At 42.1% G+C, this 25,996-nt stretch overlaps 1 protein-coding gene and 1 long non-coding RNA gene across 2 annotated transcripts; one reads left to right on the top strand and one right to left on the bottom strand.

Moving 5' to 3' along the window:
• Window positions 1-4,510: 4,510 nt before the first annotated feature.
• Window positions 4,511-15,843, top strand: LOC125303063. Its single transcript, XR_007195011.1, has 3 exons — window positions 4,511-4,560; window positions 14,959-15,046; window positions 15,670-15,843. It is a non-coding gene; the product is annotated as an uncharacterized LOC125303063 (long non-coding RNA).
• A 7,792-nt stretch (window positions 15,844-23,635) lies between these two features.
• Window positions 23,636-25,252, bottom strand: LOC125303060 (C-C motif chemokine 18-like). Its single transcript, XM_048256554.1, has 3 exons — window positions 24,980-25,252; window positions 24,417-24,537; window positions 23,636-23,964 (listed from the first exon to the last, which is right to left on the bottom strand). The coding sequence occupies exons 1-3, from the start codon at window positions 25,044-25,046 to the stop codon at window positions 23,856-23,858; spliced, it is 297 nt and encodes a 98-aa protein (XP_048112511.1). The 5' UTR covers window positions 25,047-25,252; the 3' UTR covers window positions 23,636-23,855.
• Between the last annotated feature and the right edge of the window lie 744 nt (window positions 25,253-25,996).

The following is a 25,996-nucleotide window of genomic DNA, read 5'->3' as shown; positions in this document are numbered from 1 at the left end:
TTTTTACTGCGTTGCCATGAACAAAGTAAAGGCAAAAAAGGTGTTTCTTTTGTCGAACAAATTGGGATGCAATATGAGCCTTGAATTGAATGCCATGCAGGAATTTGCTAGGATCTCAAAACCGGATTATGAACATTCTTTGCCATAGAGAAACACACAATAGCGTTGGATTATAAACATGCTTTGCCATAAAAACAGACAAAAACGTGAGGTAAGTCGAGCTATATGAAGTTATTATTTTGCTGTCACTTCGTCTGTTTTATAACCCAGAAAGATGTACTTGGTATTAAATGATAGCTCGTGTCTCCTCTTTCATCTGACATGTGTGGCATATCTATCCGATCACAGGTCCGGGAGTAATTCAAACGAGAGAATGGGTGTGCAGTTGGTATTTGTACATGACGTTATTATTTTGCAGTCACTTTTGTCTGTTTTCATAAGCCAGACGGATCGACATACTTGGTACCAATGGATAGCCCTGTGCCTCCTCTTTCATCTGATATGCTTGCCATATCTATGCGTTCACGGGTTCGCAAGTAATTCAAACGAGAGTAATGGGTGCGCAGGTGAACGCAGAGACTGTAAATATGATGCAATTTGATTTAATTTCATGATTTTTTTTTATCTTCATACTTTAACGTACAAAGTGTGTGGTCTCGTTGGAAAGCCCCACTTCTGCTCTGTCACACAATAAAGGCTTCTCACTGCTATGAACAGTTGTAGAGCAATGTAACAGAGAAGAAAGGGTGTGTTTTTTGACACACTTTGCATAATCGGCTTCTAAGGGTTAAAATCTCACGTACCCCCTGGAGTGCCTTCACGTACCTCCAGGGGTACGCGTACCCCCATTTGAGAACCACTGTTTTAAGAATGTTTGATTCTAGTTCAGCGTGTGTTGCGAACTATTTACTTCTCAGCAAAAGCCACAATGAAACAATAACAAATAAATGTAAAGAGACATCGTGTGAAGTTTATTTTTTCGTTTTGGCAAGTAGTCGTATAAAAAGCGGGATAATGTATGGAACTAAAGCCATTCAGGGCGAAGCAATAAGTCCCTTCAGGGAAAAGCAAGACCCTTCAGCTGGCGCGTCGGGGTCTGGTTGCCCTGTTGGGACTTATTTTCCCGATAATGACCAGCGTTCCACACATTATCCCTTACTTAGATGTTGTTAGTGGGGTTAGATACTGTTAGTATGGGTGTTTTGGCTGTTAGTATGTGTGTGTTTTCTGGCTGTTAATACTGTGTGTTTTGGCTGTTAGTATGGATGTTTTTTTCACCTGTTATGTGTTTTTCGCCTGTTAGTATGGATGTGTTTTTCGCCTGTTAGTATGGGTGTGTTTTCTGGCTGTTGGTATGGATGTGTTTTTCGCCTGTTAGTATGGATGTGTTTTTCGCCTGTTAGTATGGATGTGTTTTGCCGTTTAGTATGGATATGTTTTCTGGGTGTTAGTCTGGATGTGTTTTTCGCCTGTTAGTATGGGTGTATTTTCTGGCTATTGGATGTGTTTTTCGCCTGTTAGTATGGGTGTGTTTTTCGGCTGTTGGATGTGTTTTTCACCTGTTAGTATGGATGTGTTTTGGCGTTTAGTATGGATATATTGTCTGGGTGTTAGTATGGATGTGTTTTCCACCTGTTAGTATGGATGTGTTTTTCGCCTGTTAGTATGGATGTGTTTTTCACCTGTTGGTATGGATGTGTTTTTCGCCTGTAAGTATGGGTGTGTTTTCTGGGTGTTAGTATGGATGTGTTTTGGCGTTTAGTATGGATATTTTTTCTGGGTGTTAGTCTGGATGTGTTTTTCACCTGTTGGTATGGATGTGTTTTTCGCCTGTAAGTATGGGTGTGTTTTCTGGGTGTTAGTATGGATGTGTTTTGGCGTTTAGTATGGATATTTTTTCTGGGTGTTAGTATGGATGTGTTTTTCGCTTGGCCCTCCGTATCGCCCACCTGATATGATGCCTCTTTCACAGGGGGGAGGCGGTTGCATCTCCTGCTGGTGCTCTGGATCTGCGTGTGCAAACGTCTCATGCTGCAGTGCCAGAACTGACAAGCATGAAATGTACTTTCAGCTGCCTTTTCCTTTGTCTTGTTTCTTCCCCGCCACTCACAGCAGCCAGCTCTGTTCTGTATTGATGCACACAGTAGAGTTTGTGTTCTCAGCTGGACGAGCAGAAGGAAAGATTAGCCTTCCCAAGCAAGGGAGAAATACAGTTTCCAGATGAATGGAGCCAAGCACAGAGCATGTCATGCACACAACGCATTGTGCAAATGCCTCGTTACTTGCCTCTGCTAAGGATGGAAGGATGAATGTATCAAAGAACACAATACGTGTTGAGACGTCCGTGTCGGAACGTCTATCCAGCAGAACACAAAAGCAGTGCTACAGACCTTTGTGCATCTCACATGGCATAGAGGTGGAGGTACAAGAGAGAGGAGCTCCATTCCATCTGATTAATGCACAGTCTCCTTAATGGAAAGTTTGCTGACACTCTGAAATAAGGTGTCAGAGTTGACCAAACTGCCTCTGTGCCGACTAAATTAACTTCTCTGTAGGTGCACTGTTATCTGTCCTTTGCTCCCTAATTAAAGCCTGATGTGCATACTGAGTATTGGCTGAGTGGCAGCTCTTATACGTCACAGTGTTCACAGATGCTCCTTCCATAGCAAAGCAGGGCTTTGGGCTCTCTGATTCACAAAATTGCATATTGCGTGTCAGTGAGCCACATTGTGGAAGTGGAAGTGTTTGGAAGTGTTTTGTCTTCACTGTCTAATGATGTGGATGCTTGCCATGAACTGTTTGTTATGTTGTGAAATGGTTCTGCATGCTGTGGGCTGTTTCTCATGTGTCTGTGAAGAAGAAACGTTGTTTCTATCTGTAATGAGGGACAGTGGCCGGTTGCACAAAGCACCTTAAGTTAAGTTTTTCCCTTAAAATCTGATTTAAGGGTCCCTTAAAATAAAAACGGTTGCACAAACACCCTTAAGTTTTCTCCTTAAGGGTTCCTTAACATTTTCCCTTAGTATTTAAGGGTTTGTCCTTATCTTGTAAGAAATCCCTTAAACTGTTGCACAAAAGACCTTAGGGACATCTGACTCTACCTTAACCATATTATTAACTGAATTGATGCTGATAAATGAAGTTTATTAACTACTTTTGACCATTCAAAACAATATAAAAATATGCTTCCTCTGTCAAATAGATAGGCCTATCAGAAACATGCCGTATTGTTTGGTTTACATAGGCTAACGTTAACAATTCATGTGGATGTCTTGTTAGCCTATGAGCTTCGGTTCGGTTCGCTAGGCAAAACGTTGGTGCACTGATGACAGTCAGGATCATTTCTAACTTGCCAACTAGTATTGTTCAGTTCATGTATATAACATGTTTTACTTGCTACCTGGATAATTTCCGCTAATATTATTAAGGTAAGATGAATGATAAGATATAAGCACTGTGTTCGGTGGGTTAACTAACAGCATCGCGGCAAAGGCAGTTAGCTAGGCTACAGCTGTTGAACAATCTCCGTGGAAACTATAGAATTTTCATGCCGGAAAATCCCTTTCAGTGCAGTAAATCCCTTGACGTTTCTCCTTAACTAAGGAAACATTTTAAGGTATTCTGTGCAACACCCTTAAGTAAATCCCTTACCTGAGGAGAAATTAAGTGTTAAGGGTCATACTTAAGGGAAAAAACTTAAGGTGCTTTGTGCAACCGGCCACAGACACCAACGTTGTTCATAACAAGCCTTCATTACTCTGAAAGCTCTGTCTTTGCACTAATTAACTAATAAGCTTTGTATTTGCACTAATTAACTAATAAGCTCTATATTTGGACTAATTAACTAATAAGCTCTGTTTTGATGAGGCATGGCCATGGACAAAGAGCGAGACAAGACGTTGCCTTTCTTTCTGGCCCTAATATCCAGTTCAATGCGTCAGCCCATCCAGTACAAGATAACTGTTTGTGCTCCAGGCTTAACCATTCTACTGTCAGCGCATTGAGTGGGATGATATCTGTATCCTCAATGCAGAGACGCTGATTTGTCTGTGGAAGATTGAAAGACAGGCATTCTCTGTCTCAACAGGCCTCCTAAACCCTTAAAGACAGCGTAACAGGACATGATGGAAAAAAAAAGAGGCATTCTCAGCTGTCTCCAAAGCCCTCCTAAACACTTTAAGAAAGCGTAACAGGACCTCAGCCCTCCTTAAAGGCCGCATGACAGGACAACCGGTTCCACCAGGGATCACTTCCTCTAGTGAAACTTCCAACTCCACAAGAGACAAATATTTGAGTGTTGTTTGTTAAATCCATTGATAAAATTGGACACAAGGTACCCTTGTGAGTTAAACATAACATAACTCAGCAGAGTTGATAATTTAACCCTGTTTATATATGTTCGCATGTGCAAATAAACCTTCAATAAGAAACTACTGAGGTCTATTGACATGTCACTGCCAGGACCAACTGCTGTTTTCCAGTTGCACTATGTAAACTTGTTTCTGTTCTTAGTCTTCATCTGACATCCTGCAAACACGATGGCAGTCCACCGAGCAGCAGGTAGGCATGACCTCTGTCCCACTGTCTCCTCTGGGACCCTGCCAACAGCAGCACAGCTCTGCTCTGCTGCCAGGTTTGGTAATGGAAGCTCATTACACCAGCTGTGTCATCCACTGTTAATGGACTCATTCATGTGTTTACAGTGACTGCAGTGAGTAGAGAGAGGGGGAAGGAGTGGAGAGAGGGGGGGGGGGGGTGCCAAAAGGACTGTGAGACTCAGCACCACTTGACATGCATTCTGCTTACACTTCACACAATTAGGTTTAGAGGTAAGTACACATTCAGAGCAGTTGGCCTGAAGCAACATTTATGATTTATCCATTACATTCAGGACATGTCCCTTTCACTGATAAAAGAGAAGTGAGGACTGAAGATTAAGCTGATGACAACACTGACTGATAATTTTAGCACAGAAGAAATGGGTCTGGGTTTGGGTTGAAGGAGTTGGTAGATGACACCCTCGACTTGTGGACATTTATGGTCAGTCTGAAACATTTCCACCCATTTGGGAAGATCTACCAGATACTTTCTAATGAGTAGACACAGCACTCAAAAAATCCTCCATAGAAATGCATGGGGTTAGTTTGTAACACATGGTCATTGTCTACACATATCCTGCCCATTCCGCAGCAAAAAACTTGACGTGAATACATTGTGGCAATCATGTGGTGTGTTGTGAATACATCGTGCCAATCATGTGTTGTGATCTCGCCGCTGGAGCAAAGTTGGTGTCGTGAAGCCTTGCGCACGCACATTTCTGCCGAAATAGATGATTATAAGTGCCCAAAAAGCGTTACAATATGGCCACCAAGTGGAGGGACTTGCCTAAAAGGACTTTGGATCTATGGTGGGGCTTTGTTTTGTTTTTCTCTATGTGACACCCAGGGGGTGCTCAAGCTCACAATTTGTATAGCTAAGCTAGACCACCAAACAGAGCTCTCCCTCAAACTATCTAGGCAGGTTATGTCCAATGAAGGAACAGGAATGGAACTGATGTAATCAAAAAAATATACATTTATTAAACACTAGACACCATAAATACACTGATCGGCAATCAGGACAAGCAAATGTTCCACATAGGCAACAGTGGATGAAATTCCACAATAAATAAATTACAATGAATGAATAGGTCTTCCAGATGAGTTACAGTGTATAAAGTCGAATACATTAATACATACTTTTCACATACACAATCTAAAACACTCCAATCTGCAAGAGGCACTTCACACCAAATGGGCCATACACACAGACATGGCGTTTCACACTTCACACTAGTGAGCACTGCAAACGAAGCACTGTCCCCATAAGAAATATTGCACAATTCCCAGGCCGAATACGTATTACAATGACTGCCAGACAAACAGACAAAGAAACAAACAAAACATTTAAGCTAACAGGTTACCACCAGCAGGCCTCCCCCTAGGCCCACCTAAGTTCCCAGTAAACCCTCAACAGGTGTGGTAGATTTCAGAGGCACATACATGAATTGAAATGAAACGAAATAGTTAAATCCAGGAAAAACAGTGGCTTGTTGGACAGACGAAGGCAATCCTCGGTTTTAAGACCAGCCAAGATGAATTAGAAGAGCCAATGAAGTTATACCAGTGTGGATGACAAATAGCTGTGCACACTCTCGCCAGCATCAGCGTTGCTTGTTGCTGCAAACCAGTGTAGATTCACTACTCGCTATTATGCGAGCAAAGTAGACTTGAAACTGCGTGTACCATTTACTGGTCACCATACGCACAGACTCCAGGCCGAGGTTCTCCTGTTTGCACAGCTTATTCCACCAGGCTCCCTCTTCAACGCACACCGCACTGTTGTTCTCCTGTCCGCATCTCACTACACATTTAAAAGGAAGTGCTACTTGTGCCACCTGATCCAAATAATCAGCGTCAGTGGGACGGCCTTCAAGCTGCGCTTCCTGTCTCAACCACCCTACCTGCTACATCTATATTGATAAACGTATTTGACCTTTCTGCAGTGTGCTTGTCCCTCTGTCTGCATGCCTGCTGATCGGCAGCCTGATTGTGTTTCTTTTCCACTGGTCCTGGATCTGTGTTAACCTACTGTAAGTGTCAGCCCATCTCACAGCTTCTTCCACCAGGCTATTGCCTAGACATCAGCACCTAGGAGCATCTTAAATTGCATTCGGGATAAAGAAATCGCTCTTGTGAAGACTTTGTTGGTGAAACTGAAATGTTAAAATCCTCCACAGCATGTTTTAGATATTATTTGTCCGAGTAGATCAAATGTTTTGTAGGGCCCCTGTAAGGCTGTGACTGTAGAAGGCAGAGGGCCTTGTAATTGTGTCCACTTGTCTATCCATCCATGTGTGAGAGTGAGTATGTGTGTGTGTGTGTGTGTCTGTGTGGAGCCTATTGTGGCAGATGTAGAGTATTTACTTTGCACAGCCACGCTGGAGTCTGTCCTGTCCTGGCTTAATCAAGACATTACCGCTGTTGGGGTCATTAATGTGTGTGTTTGTGTAAGATTCCCTCTGCACATGCAGAATGTGACCTTTGGGATAATGTATGCATCTTCATTATAGTGATTAGCAAACATCTGGTGCCGAATGCCCAGCTAGTCCTTCATTCTGTTCAGCCCCAACTATCACAACCAACTCTGGCGCACAGAGCACATTTCCGGACAGGCCCTCATTTACGAAACAAACAGGCATATGGTCATTTCAATGGTCACGCAATGCAAGGCATTTATCAATTTGAAGTCAGCGGTGGCTACGGTCAAATCTCACGTGAAGTCTCAACTCATGCACACTAATTTTTGAGTGAGCCGTCTTATGGTGCATCATAGTAAATTAGCAGAGGATTCGATAGTTGGAGAGTTATATTCATAGAAGAGACCTTATGGAGCTTGTAGCCTATTCTCCACAATGTAGGCTGTTATGTTGACCAGGACTGCTTGCCACGCATTGGCTGTGAGACTCACTCATTTGGCTTCGCACACTCTCACACCACACCCTTGATTTCTTACGCTGAAGTGTCAACCATAGATATTAGAAAGCTAGATACCGCATTGACTGTCGAGTTCTATTAGGTGGCATAGTAAACGAGGCCACCATATTGGTGGGGGCAACAATAACTGGAGGCCAATGGAGAAACACGTGACTCTGACTGGAAATCAAACAGGTGTCTCTGATTGCGGCAAGTGTTGCTGTCACTCCCCTGTAGACAGTAAACGTGCTGCCCCACCAATATGGCGGTGCTATTTACGTAGCCTACATGGGAGCCCAATGCGGTATCTAGCTTTCTAATATCTATGGTGTCAACCCGGGCAGTCAAAAAAAAAAGATGGCCGCCACCTATTATTTTTCAACATAAAAGTCCTTAAGGGACTGTTTGTTATTTATTTAAGGGGTTACCGTAGGAGTTTTGGGAGCCTTAGTCAAAAAAGACGTGACCCTCCCTCGCCAGCAAGAATTTTTTCTATGACCCTCCAAAGTGAGTGAGAAAAAACCTGACCCTCCCCAACAAATTATTGCTGCCTTCTGTACTGGGTCAATTTGGAGCTTGCATGCTACCACTCCTTCCTTGAAATGCATTGAAAAGGCTGTCGTTTGCACAATTTCACAAATAATCACCGGGACCGAAACATACCTGTCAACTTTTTCTGGGTTTATCATTTTAACTTTTTTCCCCGCTGTCTTAGGAGGAGCTGCAGGGCCGTCGCAAGGGGGTGCGAGGCCCTTTTTAATTACGTGCGTACGTACGGGTTATGTGGAAAAATCTACATGTGGTGGCCATATTGGATTTTTTTCATTAGTGTCGCTAGCTTCACACTGCTGTCTTTCAGTGGTTCACCAAAGCTTCATTTGCCCATCACTAGTTTAGGCTACAGTACAAATATTTCCATCCCCAGATAAAATAATCAAGTCTAACCTCTGATTTTTTTTTCAAAGTGCACCATTGTGATGCATTTAAATGTTAAAATATACAACATTTTTTTCCAGGGGACCATGCCCCCAACCCCCCCTATGATGACACAGTATCAGAGGAACGTAGGTTCAGCCAATAACCAAAAATGGTAATTTCTATTTATTATGTTTGGTAACGTTTAGAATGTATGTAAATCAGCAGTTCTCATTCTTTAGAATTTTAGTTGTCTTTGTAGATCTCTTTCATACCCCAATGTTAATTTAACTCTGAGAACCACTGAGAACCACTGATGTAGGCCCCTACGATAAATGTTTTTTTTTTTTGCTGTACAGTAATGATGCTGAATGAGCCAAACAAAAATCTGCTGTGTCACACATAATGATTCCTACCACGATTGAACACCGCAACTACCGTTGAGTCCCTTGCACGTTCCATCCTTTCAAAACTGGGCTTAAAAAATCGGGAGGTTTGTTCCCAGCTTAATTGTTCTTGTGAGGTTCTAATCACCTCTGGTGACTGGCTGGAGCGTTCTAGCCACAGACAAACCACTATTTACCCACTAGGGTGGTGGAAACAAAGTGAAATGTGTCTCGGTGCAATTTATAGGCTGAAAGATAACAGGTCAGAATCCCCCAATTAGACAGAAATGGGGAATGGATCAGGCAATGACTTCCTTTTTGGAATTCGCCATGGCAGAGCTGGAGAATGGTGCATGTTGCCATGGTGATCCAGTTGTTTCAGAAGGTCTCCAGAAAAGTGTAGTCAAGGTCAAAAAACTGAATGTGGTCTGGAAAGGTCAACCCCAAGGTCAATCTTTCCACAGGCAAAGAGCTGTCAAGGACAAAAGCAGACTGTGTTGACCATACCAACTGATTGTTCTTACTTTTATTGTTATTACCAGTAAGATGAATACCAACCAGTTCTCCTCAGATGGTATTCTGTTTGCCTTGATCTGTTTACTAAGCTGATTTTGATGTCTGGCTGCTCTTACTCATGAAGCATATGAGAGTGGAGGTAACATATGATGGGTGTCAGTCAAAACATTTGTCTGCCCTTCCCTCAAATAATACTGCAACCTATTAACCAGACAAAGGCCTGCAGGACAGATTTATCTAGGCGATTCAGATCTGCTTTCACAGGCGCTGCGCGACAGCAAGACAGAAACAAATGTATCAAAGGGAAAGCTTTTCCCTGCTGCTGCTGCCGTTTGTCAGCCCGGATATCATTGGCTGCTACTCAGTGGTTCATGGCCTTCAGTAGAGGGAGTGGCTCTGGGGAAGAAGTGGGACCTTTTCTGTGGCTGTGTGTTAGATAGTCGTTTCCTGATGCACTTTTGGTTTGTTATCATCTTAACAGTGGAACACCTCATACGCGGTCATGCTTATTCTAAATGTCAAATGATATCTGTTTGTTGTGGCTTCTGTCACTTGTTAATTGTGTCTCAGAGTCTCCCAGAGTGATAAGTGAATTGCAAGAGAGATGCAGCTTGAGGTTCAGTGATTGTGTTTCTTGCTGGTGTACAACAACAATCCTAAAAGATGCTGCCTTTGAGCTTGGTGTAAACCAACTAGGATGACCAACATGGGACATGGAAATAACTGATTTGTCTCACAAATCGCTTCATGTAGCTTATGCAAAGTGCTACTGACAATGCGAATAGCGTGTTTTTTCTGAAAAGCCTGTTTTCAATTTCAAATTTCAATTGACTTTAGGATACATAGTAGTAAAAGCTAATGTTAGGGATACACATGCCTTACCAGTGACAACTGACCTGGGAAACATTGGTCTCATTTGCCTTTACTGAGGCCATTGTAACCTCCCCCCAAGCATCACCGAAAGGCCAATTTAACAAGGACTATAAATTGACCTTAACTGGTGACTCTGCCAATGGTCCACCATCGAGTAAATGTTAAAAGACCAATGCATGCAGTGCACAGAATCAACCATTAGATGAAAGCGCAGCATTAACAGTCAGATCAGAACACAGCACCGGTAGGTAGATCAGAGCACAGCATAGCAGTTAGATGAGACCATAGCATCAGCACAGCTTCTTTAGATTGGCTCTACAGTGCCGCCGGCAGCCGTGATGACTGTGGAGTGTATCTGTCTTGTAGGAAGGCCAAGTGTCTGGTTGGCTGGAAGAGCTCCCTGGCCTGCATGCCAACGGTGGTTGCCAACTTCTGACCCACCCTTCAGGCAGAGGGACAAGCTGACAACATGTCAGGGGTGAGGAGGACTCGCCTTGTAGCCTCTGCCTGTCTGATGCTGCTGCTGGTTGAGGGGTTGGGGGGCTAGGGAGTTGAAGGGGTTAGGCAGTAGCCTCTCGCTGTGACCTGTAGGAAGGCGTGGTTGGACATCCAACCCTGCCCACATCCAAGTCGGCCATCTTGTGACATAGGGCTGCAGTGTTAATGACGTCAGGCTATACTGTAAGTTAACACTGCAGTGTTAATGATGGGCTAATACATAGCCTTAAGCGCAGGTAAGATCGGCTATTTACTGCTACATCTGTAAATTTATCATATCAACAATAATTTTTTACATAAGGAAATCTGTGGATACATCGTCAGTAAGTAAAATCGCAACAAGTAATAAAATCAAGCGCAACAAAGTTTCCGGCAGTGTTACAGTACATGCACAGATCAAGTGCAATGGCCGACTTGGATGTGTTGGGTTGGACATCCAACCACGCCTTCCTACAGGCTGCAGCAAGACTGAGGGGTTGAGGGTTGGAGCAATGCAGCTTCTGAGGACGCTTGAGAAAACATCCTGCTGCCGCAGCTGCTGTTATTGCCCTCTGATAAGAGCTGTACTGCCAGCCAGTGTTTATCTCAAGCAGATTGCTCTAGCATTTATTAACTTTGGCATTTGATTAACTTTTTTGTGTAAGCTATACATGTGATCACATTTACATAACCAACATGTCCTCATACTGTAGACAAGACAAGGCAAATTATTATTATTTATAGAACACAATTCTTAAACAGAGCTAATTCCATATGCTTAACATATATAAAAGCAGCCAAAATTAAACAATGCAATAAAAAGACAATAAAAGTTAAAATATGGAATTAATTCAGAAAAAATACACAATGGAAGGTAAAGTACTGAACATGACATAAATAAAGAATAGAGGGTGTTTAAAGTTTCGTCATAGGCACATGGAAACAGAGATGTTTACACCTGGATAGCTGGTTTGGTGGATGGGCTGGGTCTTTATGAACAATCATTGTTAGACTTGCACTACCTTGTGTTTTGTTATGTACATAGCCTATTGCACTTGATATGAAACAAACAGCTCATATGTTTAGTATAAGTAAGTATATATACTCTTTTGATCCCGTGAGGGAAATTTGGTCTCTGTATTTATCCCAATCTGTGAATTAGTGAAACACACACAGCACACAGTGTACACACAGTGAGGTGAAGCACACACTAATCCATGTGCAGTGAGCTGCCTGCATCAACAGCGGCGCTCGGGGAGCAGTGAGGGGTTAGGTGCCTTGCTCAAGGGCACTTCAGCCGTGCCTACTGGTCGGGGTTCGTACCGGCAACCCTCCGGTTACAGGTCCGAAGTGCTAACCAGTAGGCCACGGCTGCACGGCTGTTTATGTTTATAAAGCCGCCTAGCGTATACACTTGATATGAAATGAACAGATTACCGGTACAGTTGTATATGTTTAGAAACCACATCATTGCAAAAATATATCCATAGTTTGCATGTTCAAGTGTAATTACCGTATTTTCCGGACTATAAGTCGCACCTGAGTATAAGTCGCACCAGTCAAAAAATGTGTCATGAAGAGGAAAAAAACATATATATAAATATATATATATATATATATTATATATAGGACCAGCCAGCAGGACCAGCCAAACTATGAAAAAAAAGTGTGACTTATAGTCCGGAAAATACAGTATATAGGACTGATTTATAGGGTGGCTAAGCAGGCACTATCTTTTGCACTGAGGATAAGCATGGACTGAAGCGTTTGCACAGCCCCTTTGCACATTTTTGCTCTTGTCTGTAGAAAAAATAAAGATGTTTTGCATCCAGACTTGTCTAAGTTTTTGGCCCTCTGTGTGCCAATCCTTCTTGGCTGTTCTTTACTTTTTACGCTACCAAAGACCATCTGGAATGGCACTGCAGATGTCAGGATGAATCTGACCCATATATGACAGCTTGTTTGATTAATATGCAATACCCCAAATAAAGTATTTAAATCTTATATTTAAAGCCTTTTACGAGTTAGAACAAATTGAGAGATGTAGACACAGACAGAATGTCTTGCTCAGCACTGACCCTGAAGCAGGAGCTGTAGTGAAGATTTGTGTCCTGACATGAACCCAAAGAAGCCCACCCTCTGAATTTCTATATTATGTAATATACACTAAATATATTTTCCGGCGCGCTCATTGTGATGTGTTTTCTGCAAGCTCACAGGGATGCCTTTCCTGCGCGCTCACTGTGATGCGTTTCCTGCACACTCACTGTGATGCATTTCCTCTTTGATGTCCCCCATTGGGTACTCTGCGGCCCCTCTGCTTGGTCTCAAGACTGATCCATAGTTAGGCAAGTACTTTCACCAGTCATAGCCTACTGTGTACAGTGTAAACAGGAAGTTAATTGACCAGTAGAAAGGAAATCCAAAATGGAGTCCATAGTTCAAAGACAACATATCAACTTTTGAAAGAGAGAAATTTGACTATTTCATGGACAATATAAGCACACTTTGAATTTGATGCCAGCAACACATCTCAAAAAAGTTGTACAGGTGTATGGTCCCTAATCAACTCACAGTTAGGAGTTATTATGATGTGTCTCTTATCACTAAAAACAGGCTAATTCACACTCATTGGTCACAGAGGCATCAGTGAGATCACAATTTCCAACAGCCTTAAACTGTAGCGCAGGCCTCGCTGGGTTAATTAAATGGAGATTCCAGCAAGTGCAGTAGGGGTTAGTGGAGACAGGCCAATCATTTAATGACGTGTTTGTCCATAGGATAAATATTTAATGTGTAACATTTCAAATAAAAGTCTGTTTTCAGACCTTGGAAGCTAATTAGAAGAGTTCTTAAGAGACATCAGAGACAGTACTGGACAGCATGGGGAGCATGGGCGCCAGAAGCACAGGGGCCAGGGGGCCAATGGCTATTTGTGCAGCATCACTGTCGAAAGACCTACACCTTTCGGTTACACTTTAATTGACAGTATCGACATAAGAGTGACATGACACTGTCATGAACATGTCATAAACAAGTCATAAACATTTATGACGTAACGCTTCTTTTATTTTAAGTGTCATTCGTTTTTTGTCATAACACGTTAGGGTTAGGTTTAGGGTTAGGATTAGAGTTAGGTCAGTTATGTCACTCTTATGTCGATACTGTCAAGTAAAGTGTTACCCAACTTTCTACCCATGTGTCGAAAACAGATGAGCAAAACGCCAGCGGAAGCGCCCAAGCTATACCCCCAGCTAGCCGACAACGCTCCCCTCTGGGATATTCATTCTCAATCAATGAAACATGTGCGGATGGATGGATTTGAAATGTAGCCAAATCTAATAACATTTTATTCTGGTTTGATGGTTTTTAAATGATTGATTGTATTCTAAAGTTCCTGAGTTAAGTCCTCCTGTGCATCGGAGAGTTCAGCTCTGCAGCTTCAGCTGTCACCTCGGGATGGCTTCTAATCATGTGGTGTGATGTGAATACATTGAGCCAATCATATGGTGTGTTGTGAAGACATCTTGCCAATCATGTGTTATGAACTTGCCAATCTTGCGCCGCTGGAGCAAGATTGGTGTCGTGACGTGCATTTCTGCTGAATAGGATGCCCGATGAGTGCCCAAAAAGCGTTGCTATATGGCCGCCGAGTGAAGGGACTTGCCTAAAAGGACTTTGGTTATAGTGGCCTGATGGGTCGCCTATTTACGCCGTTTCCACGGCACATGAACGGTTAGACCGAGAATTCTCGTCATGAAATTAAAATTCCACTGGAGCTCCAAGCGGTTGTGTACACGCAGCCTTACAACACTGTCATTTTTGGTACATAGCTAATTTAGATACACCTATGGTGTGGGTGGTTGCGTTTCTTTAGGAGTCCGCCGTCTTGGTTTGTATAGAAATGGATATTAAGTGACACATACACGCAAGACGGCGAAAATACGGGACCGACGGTAATAGGGGGAGTTCCGATATTGAAGATATGAATCTGTTGTGGCAACCACATTGGTGGTGGTCAGTTAGGTCCCCCCTTCCCTGTGAAGCGCTTTGAGTGTTGAGAAAAGTGCTATAGAAATGTAACATGTTGTTGTGGTAACCACATTTATTGCGCGACAAAAATGTAATCATGAATACCAGGCGCAACATGATATATCCGAAATATGTAGTCTAGGCTACCAAGCCTTCTCAAGGTGTATATGATATCAGTTAATATTACCAGCAATGTTCAAATAGACCAAGTTAACCTATTTCACTTCTGTGTGTCCGTTTCCCAGACCACATTTTCTGATATGGACTTCTGCTGACAGAAAATTAGGCTTCATTTCGTGTGGACATCATCATGCAGTTTACCTGTGAGCCTAAGTGAGTCAGCGGCAGTCATTCTCACGTTCTCCTTAACTATTGTGAAACAAATTGAGACCTTTTGTGTTTGTTGCCTCTATGGAAGCAGAGCTTAGAGTAATTAGAGATCTTATTGTCCTGCTGCCTGCCCAAAGCTGAGGGTAAAGGAGAATTCCGGCAGCCAGGCAGCTACAGTGCTGCTCTCTGGGCGTATGATCATGATTATGTCCCCAGGCAGCTAGTGTTACACTCTGGGGGCATGGTCATCTGGGGGCATCACTGTAGTTGCCAGGCTGCTCTACTTGTTGGCAGCAGCAACTTGATTTAGGTAGCACTGTTTTTTTTTCCGTACTGACAGTACTCGGTGACCTCCAAAGTCCTGTGAAGAAGTTTATTCTTGATTGAACATGCTAACTAATTACACATTTTTGAAAAGATTTGCTGTCATACATGGAGACAATAAGCTGTCTTTGTGTCATCTTAGTATTATGATGGTTTGGAGGATGACATGGCTTTGGAGGATGGGATGACATGTTTTTTGCTTTTCATTTAACCTGAAGTAATAATCTGTTTAATATTTTACACATTGGATTGGATTGGATGGAGGCTCTCTTGACTTCTGTATTACTTATCATCTGGAGCAGATAGAAGTATCTTTCCTTTGATGCATTAATCCTTCCCGACTGCTCCAACAAGATTGGACGATTATCCTGCAGCATCACACATGCATTATGCCTCCTCCCTGCCGAAAGAATCACCATGTTGGGCCAACATCAGCAGCCAGGGATCTCCTCTCACACCCTGCTGCCACCTCCCTCTCATCCTCCCTCTCTCTCTCCCTCTCTGCCTCTCTCTCTGACACTCACAGCCAAAGAATCTAAAAATGTTTTTACAATAACAAATGTCTATTTGCCTTCCAATTTGTTTTGCATTTGCCATTAGGAGGTCGGGGGTGAGCGTGACTTGTGTGATGAGTGAAAGTGAGATTGTGGACTGTGCCCTCCTACTTCTTTCATACCAGGGGTAGCCTTTAGATTAGATTAGATTATTAAACTATTGTCATTGTGCAGAGTATAAGTACAAAGACAATGCAGATCAAATGTACCCCAAATATCTAGAGCTGAGCTAAGAATTGATGTCACAAGATGCAGATCAAACTGCATCCTCCCATCATGGCTGAGTCTGTATTTCTTTTTCAATGTAAATGTCTCTATTGGGGGAATAATTAACCCTAACCCTAACCAATGTAAATGTATCTAATGGGGGAACAAACAACATCTGCACAACATACACAAAAATACACTCAACACTTATCTCGTCACACACTTCCAGACGCACAACATCGCACATTTGAGGGTCTGTGGCCTTGAAGGGAACCCAGGCTGGACCATTTTACAGAGGAAAAGAGCAGAGAGATTGTGGATTTTAAAACTTCAAACATTACACCCACATGGCCTTAATGAAAAATTAAATTAAAATTTTAAACCACTCTGTGTCTTTTTATAGCTCCTCTCTTTTATCTCTTCTTTTTAACTTTTATTTTATTTTATTGTATTTTATTTTATTTTATTTGACTTTTAGATGGGAATAGTGGGGCGAGAACAACTGGCCAGTGCACAATAGTCAAACCAACTACATATCAAAATAAATTTTAATTCTAATTTCCTAACCAATGTAAATGTCTATATTGGGGGAACAATTAACCCTTACCCTAACCCTAATGTCTCTATTGAGAGGAGCAATTAATAAAGTACACCATTTGGTGTTGTAGGTGGCAACATTCTGTCTGCTTACAATAAACATCCTGTCTCAGCTATCTCTTTTGGCTGAGACAGGAAACAATATTAAAAACTACCAATATTCTTCATACCTAAACCAGGGAACCTCAAAATCCCATTGTCACCTCCTTCATATCTGCAACTTGAAACTGTCGTTGTAAAACGGGTAAATCAGAACGAAGTGGCAGTGTGACGAGAATGAAGTGGCAGAAAGTCGAAGAGGCAGTGAGACGAAGTCAGAATGAAGTGGCAGTGTGACGAAGTATTCCAGGCTGCACCGTATTAGGCTCTGGTCTGTAGCTTTTTGCAATACCCCTAATTTACATACACACCAGCCCTGCTGTTTCCAGACAGTTGGCAGACATCGGAAAAGTTCCAATGCAATGGCTACTCTCTACTGTTCCCACACTTGTTGATCAGGGTGTTTTTCCATGTTTTTCAAGAATCAGAAGAATTATGAGTTTTAATGCTTACCACATCTACAGTCAAACCTAGCAAGGAGCTTATTAAGTCGGACTACGTTAGCTGTACTATGTAGATGTGCTAATTATATGTGCTTCTTTCAGGTAACTTGTATATACATCCATATTTTGGGGTTACATAGTACATTGTACAAGAGCTTGCAGTCTCATATTCTCTCCATCTCCATACGAAATTCCCTTTTACCAAAGCTGAGCCTCCGAGCTAAATATAACACACGCATTGCCACAGCAAACTGAACTGATGCTGAGCACTTGCATCACTTTGGTCGGCTGAATAAGTTAATACTGAAGTTCAAAACTGCACCCAATTAATTACAACTTCATTTGTGAGAGGCCCAGGTTGTTGGACAGCAAAATTATAATCCCTAAAAAATATATATATTTTTAGGGATTATATGGATATTTTCACAACAGTAGTGAGGGTCTGGGGGGTTATGCTTTGTGTCTACAAATGCTGAAGAGAAAACGTACAAAAGAACAATACTTGACAAGTCAGAAACATTTAATTCCAATCTTTGAGGGAATGGTTCTGGCTCAGTCATGCAGGACTCCTTGTGTATTTCCATGGGGCTATTGCTACAGTGGGCAAAACTGGCTTTAGAGCATAGCTGTAAGCTAGGAGTTGAAGTGAGTAGTTAGCTGAGCTTCCTCAGATGGTCCCGCCAGCATGTCCACCTGGTGGCCCAACCAGCTACACCAAACCAGCTTATGCTGGTAGCTGGTTTTAGCTGATCTTTGCTGTTTTTTTTCCAGCTCTTGCTGGTCTTTGGTGGTGTAGCTGGTTGGGCCACCATGTGGACATTCTGGCGTGACCATCTGAGGAAGCTGGTCATGCTGGTGTGACCAGCCCGTCATGTAGGATACAGCTGGTATAAGATGGTCATGCTGGTGACCAGCCTGCCAAGCTTGACATTGTTGGTGTGAGATGGTCATGGTGGTTTGCAAGAATGACCAACATAAGCTGGCAGGCATGAAACCAGCAATGTAAGACCAGCAACAGCAGCTAAAATGACCCACTTGAGGTGATACGACAAGCAAAACCAGCTGAATTACCATTGTGAGCTGGGTAAACCAGCTGAAGGCCTTCATATCATATTCATATCACGAGTTTTGCTGGTCTAGCTGGTCAACCATCATAGGGTGGTCAAACAGTAGCAGGGAGAGACAGTGATAACAGCAGAGTGCAAACACAAGGAGTGTGTGTCATAAATCAGGCGCAGTGACCGCCCCACCAATATTAACAAGGCAACCTGCTTATGGAAATAAATCAGGAAGCCCACTCTCAGTTTGCTCATGGGATAACAGCAGTCTCCTCCAACACAATGCTGTTGACCACCGCACCTCCTGTGGTGAATGAGTGTACTGACAAGGTTCAGCAGCTGAAAAATTATGGGTCTGTAGCGCCACCCTGTGGGTAAGTGTCTCATTCACAGGTCTGAAAGCTCTCTATGGCAGGCTGTACTTTTCACAATGTGCTACAATGTGCAATTATATTATTAGTGTTGATGAATTATATTGTATCATTGTTAATGTCCTAGATCTTAAAATATTCTGTCTAAGTCACTTTTGCTAAGTACATCAACTGTAACAATGACTTCAACTATATTATTGTGTATGTGTTTGTATAATGACAGAGTTTTAGATAAATTATATGGAAACATTAAAAATGCTTATATTGCCAAATCAACCTCCCCCTGTGAAACTCTGACCATAACACTGTACAGCTCATTCTCATCTACAAGAGTGTTCTGAAAAGGAACAAGCCACAAACCAAAAGAGTGGCCATATGGGATAGAGACAGTACAGAGACACTTAACCCTTAAAGGATACCGTCACACCGGTGTGACGGGAATGTTGGGAAATGAGCGTTCTAAAGGGTTCACTGAGACCAGGGTTCAACCAGAGCCATCTATCATAGAATATTAGAACCTTCAATTGTTGCGGAAGTTAGAATGTTCAAAAACCTACACCTTTAGGGTAAGGGTTAAGGGTTAAAAAGGATCCCTCCTTTGCACAGATTGAGACTAATTCCATAACCTAGAGTTGGACGTGGCCGCTAATGGGAACTTAGCTCTTGTTTTTTGTATTTATTGTTTTTTGTATTTGTTTGTTTTGATTATTAGTTGACCCCTTTGTGCTTAATATTTTAGTCCATGTCTTGTTACTCCCCTTCCTTGAGGACCACAATGGAAACGAGCCTTTGGGCTTTGTTGTGTTTTGTATATCCTTTTGAACACTTCTTGTTGATTGCTGTTCAATAAACTTTTCATTAATTAATACATACAATAGCTGACTACATACAGTTATGTGTTGACTGTGCTGTCTCCAAAAAGGACATTTTAGTTTACCCCAACAACAAGCCATATATAACAAAGAGTGTAAAGAACTGTCAACAGAAAAAGATAGCTTTTATAAATAATGATAAGGTGGGGTGAAGGTAGTGCAAAAGGAGCTCAATAAGTTGCGTAGAGATGCCAGAAGGCATCATAAGGACATTCTAGAAAATAATTTTATGTCAATGGACTCCAGAAAGATGTGACACTCTGTAAAGGCCATTACTAATATGAATACAACCAGGAAATGCATGTTATGCATGAAATGCTGATAATGATCTGGACAAAGCAAAGGAATTAAATGTGTTCTTCTCCAGGTTTGAAAATAGCAACTTTACAGAGGAAGGTGACAACTTAATAAATAACATCTCTACTGACCCTGGGTGTAGAATTGTAGTTAACCATCAGTGGATTCAGTCCATTTTCAAACACACATGCAGTGACAAAGCCACAGGCCCAGGTGGCATCTCTGCGATGCTCTTGTTGAAGGCATGTGCAATGGTGCCCCATTTTTCAGAAGTCTGTGGACTTATATACTGTCCCCACCCTCTGGAAAACTCAATCCTGTTGCCAATAGCTGCCTAACTGAAAATAATGACTTTAGACCGATGGCATTGACATCAGTAGTTATGAAGTGCTTTGAAAAATACATGGTCTGTTACAGTATGTGTTATTTATGCTGTGTTGAAATATGTGATACATTTGTCATGCATTAATTGACATGGCTCAAACCTCACAGGTTGTTCATTATTATGGTAATGATAATATTCACATGCCCAAAATGCATATTTGGCATAGCGCCACCATACACCACAACCAACAGGAAGTGAGCAATCGCTTACCATGTATAAAACATGCAAAAACAAATAGCACACGCATCAGCAGTGTTGCCACAGTTACCTTGAAAAAGTAATCTGATTACTGATTACTCCTTTAAAAAGTAACTTTGTTACTTTACTGATTACTTGATTTTAAAAGTAACTAAGTTAGATTACAAGTTACTTTATTAATTACATTCAGCAGCTGACGACAACACCCCCTCTGCCTCAACATAAAAATGAATACTGGTTTTGCCAATACTCACTTTATTGAAATTGACATTTTAACAGTAATGTCAACAATGTATAGCAGACATCCCAACCTGAAAAAAGTAATTTCAGGGAGGTATCCCTTTAGGCTACTTAGATACTGAAATACAGATGAATATGTTTGTTCAATAATGTCTAGTCAGTACACCAAATAAGGAAGGCCTATAGATAGCAATTGTGATAATAAAATATGTAGATTTAGGTAGTTTGGGCTTTTCATGCAGCCTTGGCAACTAGCCATTAAGTATAGGCCTGAATATGCAAATTAAATGACACTTGTTAAACTCACCTCAACAAGTCTTTTGCAATCATTTAACCCGCCATGGGCAATGCTAAAGTCCCTGTTACAAACAGTGCAGTGTGCAAGTCATTATTTTTTACTCTTATGAGACAAGGGTACACTTTCGTGTAGTCTGATATGAAATGGGTCTTAAATGTTACTTTTTAGGGGGCACTGACTCTGCCATGACGCTCCTGTTCCTAGATACACTGAACTGATTAATTTAGTTCTGGAGAAAAGAGATAAAAGCCCACCTACACTGAAAACTGATTGGTTGATTTAGCGAAACAGGCGAAGATGCTCTCTGTCTTGGATGTGCTTCAGACACACACGCACCACCCCTCTCTCTCTCCCTCTCTGTCGTGTGCACGCTACACTCAGATGCACACGTGATTTGAAGTCTCGATCTCACGTGTGTACTCTTGCTCGGTCTCTCTAGATTCCGGGAGATTTTGGCCCCGTCCACACGGAGACGCTTTTTGGGTTAAACGCACCGGTTTTGCTTCGTCTTGGCCAATCGTCCAAACGAATCCTGTAAACGCAGTGCCCGAAACCGCACTTTTTTGAAACCTGGTCCCAGGGTGGAAAAAATCTGAAACCATAGCCCTTGTGAGTTCGTTTGGACGGCGAAACCGCATATCTGTGAATTGATGATGTCATCGCCACACCTCAACTGCCCTGGACTTGACACTAACAATACTAGTTTTCATACATGACATTACCTACGATTACATTCAGTAGGATAAATATCACAACTGGTGCTGCGCAGCGCCAATCATGACTCATTCTCATGACTTCATGAGAAGATCATTATCATGACTTGGTGGACTGAACAGTGTTTCGTGTGTTTTCTTGATGCATTTCCAGCTATCGTCTGTGACACGAGAGAACTAGTCAGAAGTTATTAGGGAAGTGCGGTGTAAGTTTAAATTAATTTGTGTGTAGTGCCGGTGTCATTAATTTATTTTACATGTCTTACAACATAAATAAATGCATTCATAGTCTAGTGAAGTCAGATATGAGCATACAAAGACGCGTAACTCATGTTAAGCCTATGGTAGATGCGACACTAAATGCACGCGCCGATTTGATGCAGGCAAAAGTATCGACTGTTACTAACGAAGGTATTATAGCAATATTATAAATTTGGCGACAGAATAGCCTAACTTAGGTAGACCTAGCGTTTAGTAGCCTATGCATTTGCGGTGATAGCCAAAACTAATGTGAATCGCGGACTATCCTACAACCAAAGAAAGTAAAGGAGATTATTTGTACCATGCTAGCAAATAAAGGACGGACTGCACCCTTCACAAACCGTAAAAATTAAGTTTATTAGTTTTACAGTTGACTACAGTTGGCAGTTCACTATCAGTCCACACAAACAATTCTGGTTTCCTTGCACTAGCCATTTTCGTCCCTAGCCTATTCTGTCTGTTTGTATAGCCTACAGCTGCCGCTAAAGCTTTGGTCAATTTTTTGTAAGAGAAACAATGCCACCTATAGGCCTAGGATATGAAGTAACGGTTTGAGTCGGGTTTGAGATGGATCCGCTTTGGACGAAATATTCTTGATAATGGTTCCAGGGAAGATGGAGGAAAAAAAGATCATTTTGGTACGTGTGGACTAGCCCTTTATCTAATTTGCAGGCGTCAGGGAGCCGCTATCAATATGCGGGAGACTTCCAGAACTTCCGGGAGACTTGGGATGTCTAGCTAGACAGCACTTTGTCGCCAGCACAGAGTGTACTACATACCTTAAAGGTAAACTATGCAGTATTGGCAATTTCCTTACTGTTTTCTCGGTTTTTGCTTCTTTTCGCTGGCTCTGTCATGACGAATGTCTGAGAAACCCATCGCTACCTTTTTTTCTAGCCGGGTGCCTGGCATGTATGTGTATTTAAATGCAGTAAAGCAATTCGCTACACTCGTTATACTTCCTGACACTGAGACCGGTCGGGCCTGCCGCCCACAGTTGTTGTGGGTGGTTTTTCCCTCACAGTGGCTTAGGGGAAGCTTGACGGCCACCATTCAACCCGAAAAAAAGTCATATAACCATTTCAATGACTCTGAAACTGTTAAATGAAGGTAAATTAAGCTAAAAAACTTGCATATTAAGCTAAAAAACCTGCATAGTGTGCCTTTAATGTTCTCATGTTTAGCTGACACAAAATCAAAACAATAGATATATAGATTGATAGATAGATAGATACTTTATTGATCCCCAAGGGGAAATTCAAAATGTAATAATAATGACTCTATAGCTAGAAAACGAGCATCTCTCTCCTCCCACAATTCAGTCAGAATGGCATCACTGCGCATCAGATATGTACATTTGTCAAACACACCACATGTCAGTGCTTTGTTGGATTCCGAAATGTCATGGGTCACGAACCGCAGGTGCTTGCCGCTTGCAGCTGTATTTTACTCTTGTGACTTATCCCCCTTGCACACAATGAAAATGCTTTTGTTGTGAAGATGAAGGATTAACAACAGGCAACAGACAAAATCTCCAAAAAGCTTTATCTACTGACAAGGTTATGTTTCACGATTCTCGCAAGATTTGTCAGGCCACCATTCTTGAAGTTGCATGGCTGGTTTTCACAGTAGCGACTCACTACGTCTATGCTGTATCGCTATGCTAGGTGAATGATTTGCCTATTACAAGTTTGTTTACCATCAAGTTGGTATATAATAAAGGTTATATTAAGGTGAAAGTCTTGCATAGTGTAACTTTACATTTTTCTACATTCAAAATCATATAGTTCACTGTAGTTTAGTATATGAGTGTGTGTGTCTGTAGGCTTTGTGTTCACATGAGTTGGTATCTGTAGACATGTTCAAACAAGTGTGTTTGTGTGTGTGCCTCATGTTCACAGCGGGCTCTGCTGTCCAGGTTTTTTGGCGTCCAGGCCACTGATGATCTGCTGCACCCAGGCCTCGGAGGGCTGCGCGCACACCTGACGCCTTGGAGTCTGAAGTCTAATAGACAGAGAGATCAGTGGAGAGGATTACACCGAGCTATGTTTAAGCAGACCATACATAATGACCAAGCTGTATACTGACTCTCTAACTGAATGGATGTTTAACTACCAATGATCTGCCATATATTTCATAGACCACTGCAAAAGTTATGTTCATATCATTTATAATAACCAAGAAAAAACATTTGAATATAATTTGAATGTATGTGAAATAATTTGTCAATAGTTTTTCTACAGACAGAAATGGATATTGTTAAATCTAAGTGCTTTTATTAGATGAACACAGCAGTAGGGAAGTCAGAATGATCTGCAGCTAATAAATTAAAACTGTTGCGTTGTATTGCCTGTTTAATATGATGATACTCTTCTAACTTAATGACTAACTTAAAAATCTTAAATATGAACAGGTGGTCAGTCAGAGTAGAGAGAGATTCCTGAAGCTCTACTTACACCACACCAGGTTTAGGGCACTGCATGCTGATGCGGCTGTAGCTTATCACACGTTTCTGAGGCAGTGGGCGAGTTTCAAACTTGAAGCAGCACATCTTGGGGCCACTGGCCATACGCAGTCCTACAATGCAGACAATGCAGGTGTTAGGGTCTCAAAACATCAACAGCACAGTCAGACACATACATTCACACACATATTCCCATATACACCATGTTTACATACTCACTCAGACCCGCTCACATATACAGTACTCAAGTACGCACACATGCTCTCTCACACATACACAAATATGCACACATACTCACTCAGACACATGTACAAATATGCACACATTCACAAATATGCATACTGTACATACTCACTCACACACATACACAAATATGCACACATACTCACTCACTCTCTGGCTGACACTGACCTTTTTGAATACTGCAGTTCTGCCTCTTTTCCCAATGATTTCCTCTATCATTCACTGTCTCTGTCACATGAATCACTCCTCACATACTCCCCCCCCCCCCCATCTCTCCTCTAGTGTTCTTCTTACCCCCCTTGACCCTCTTACCTTCTGTGATCATGATGGCACCCAGCAGCACCAGAGTGGTGAGCAGCAGGAGGCGAGACACGGCCATGTTACTAGAGTGCACGCAGCAGGAGGACGGCTGGGCAGCTGAGCAGCTAGGCAGCAGGTAGTGATGGGATGTTTTGGCTCGGCTGAGGACCAAGTGACAGACCGATCTGCTGGGGACTGGGTTCCAAACGGCCCTTTATGAGGAGGCTGTCGGGGAGACCCTAACAGGTGGGGAGATTTCATAAAACCCCACACATAAAATCCCACTTTTAGTCACCGAGAGGATCTTTAGAGGCAGAGGAACTGTGTGCAGTCTGGCCACGTTTAGAGCCTGGGTGGGAGGGGGGGTTGGTCTCACTCTGTTCCTTCTCTCGGTGTGATGTCAGTGTTTCACTTCTCCTTTTTGCTTTCCTTTTATTCTGGCAAAGGTCGATAAAAGTGTTACACATGATTCTATTGTCATGTTCTGTTCCTCACAGATGAGCCAGACGACATTACACAGATATATTACCCTCATATGAATATATTACCCTCATATTAAATTATGTCAAAATGATCTTACTGAGAAAACGCTAGGTAAGTTTCAAACACTGAAAAAACAATAGTCACTACATTTTTGCAGTGCATATTAGCCAGAATCTTGTGTCCTGGTCCAATATGTTGATGTTTTTGTACAATATCTGATTGCAGTTGTGTTGTATTCACATATCAACTGCACATTTGATCAATGTTTCACACTACTGATGATGAGAGCTTGTGTTATTGGTCATGCTGTAGAGGTTCCCCAAGCCTACGCACATATTTTATTTGCTGATTTTAGCTCAGCCTTCAACACACTCTAGCCTCATATGCTTTTTCAAAGTTTCAAAGCAGATAAATGTGAACCCTTTCTTACCAACCATAGTCAGTGTGTCAGAGTCAACCACACCATCTCGGAAGCGAGAACAGTCAGCACAGGTGCTCCACAGGGGTGTGTTAGCTCACCAGTCCTGTATACAAATGGATGCTCAA

The sequence above is a fragment of the Alosa alosa genome, chromosome 11 (assembly GCF_017589495.1).
Source record: "Alosa alosa isolate M-15738 ecotype Scorff River chromosome 11, AALO_Geno_1.1, whole genome shotgun sequence".
Classification (NCBI taxonomy): Eukaryota; Metazoa; Chordata; class Actinopteri; order Clupeiformes; family Clupeidae; genus Alosa; species Alosa alosa.
The sequence above is the reverse complement of the archived record's forward strand: the minus strand, read 5'-3'. Positions and strand labels throughout refer to the sequence as shown.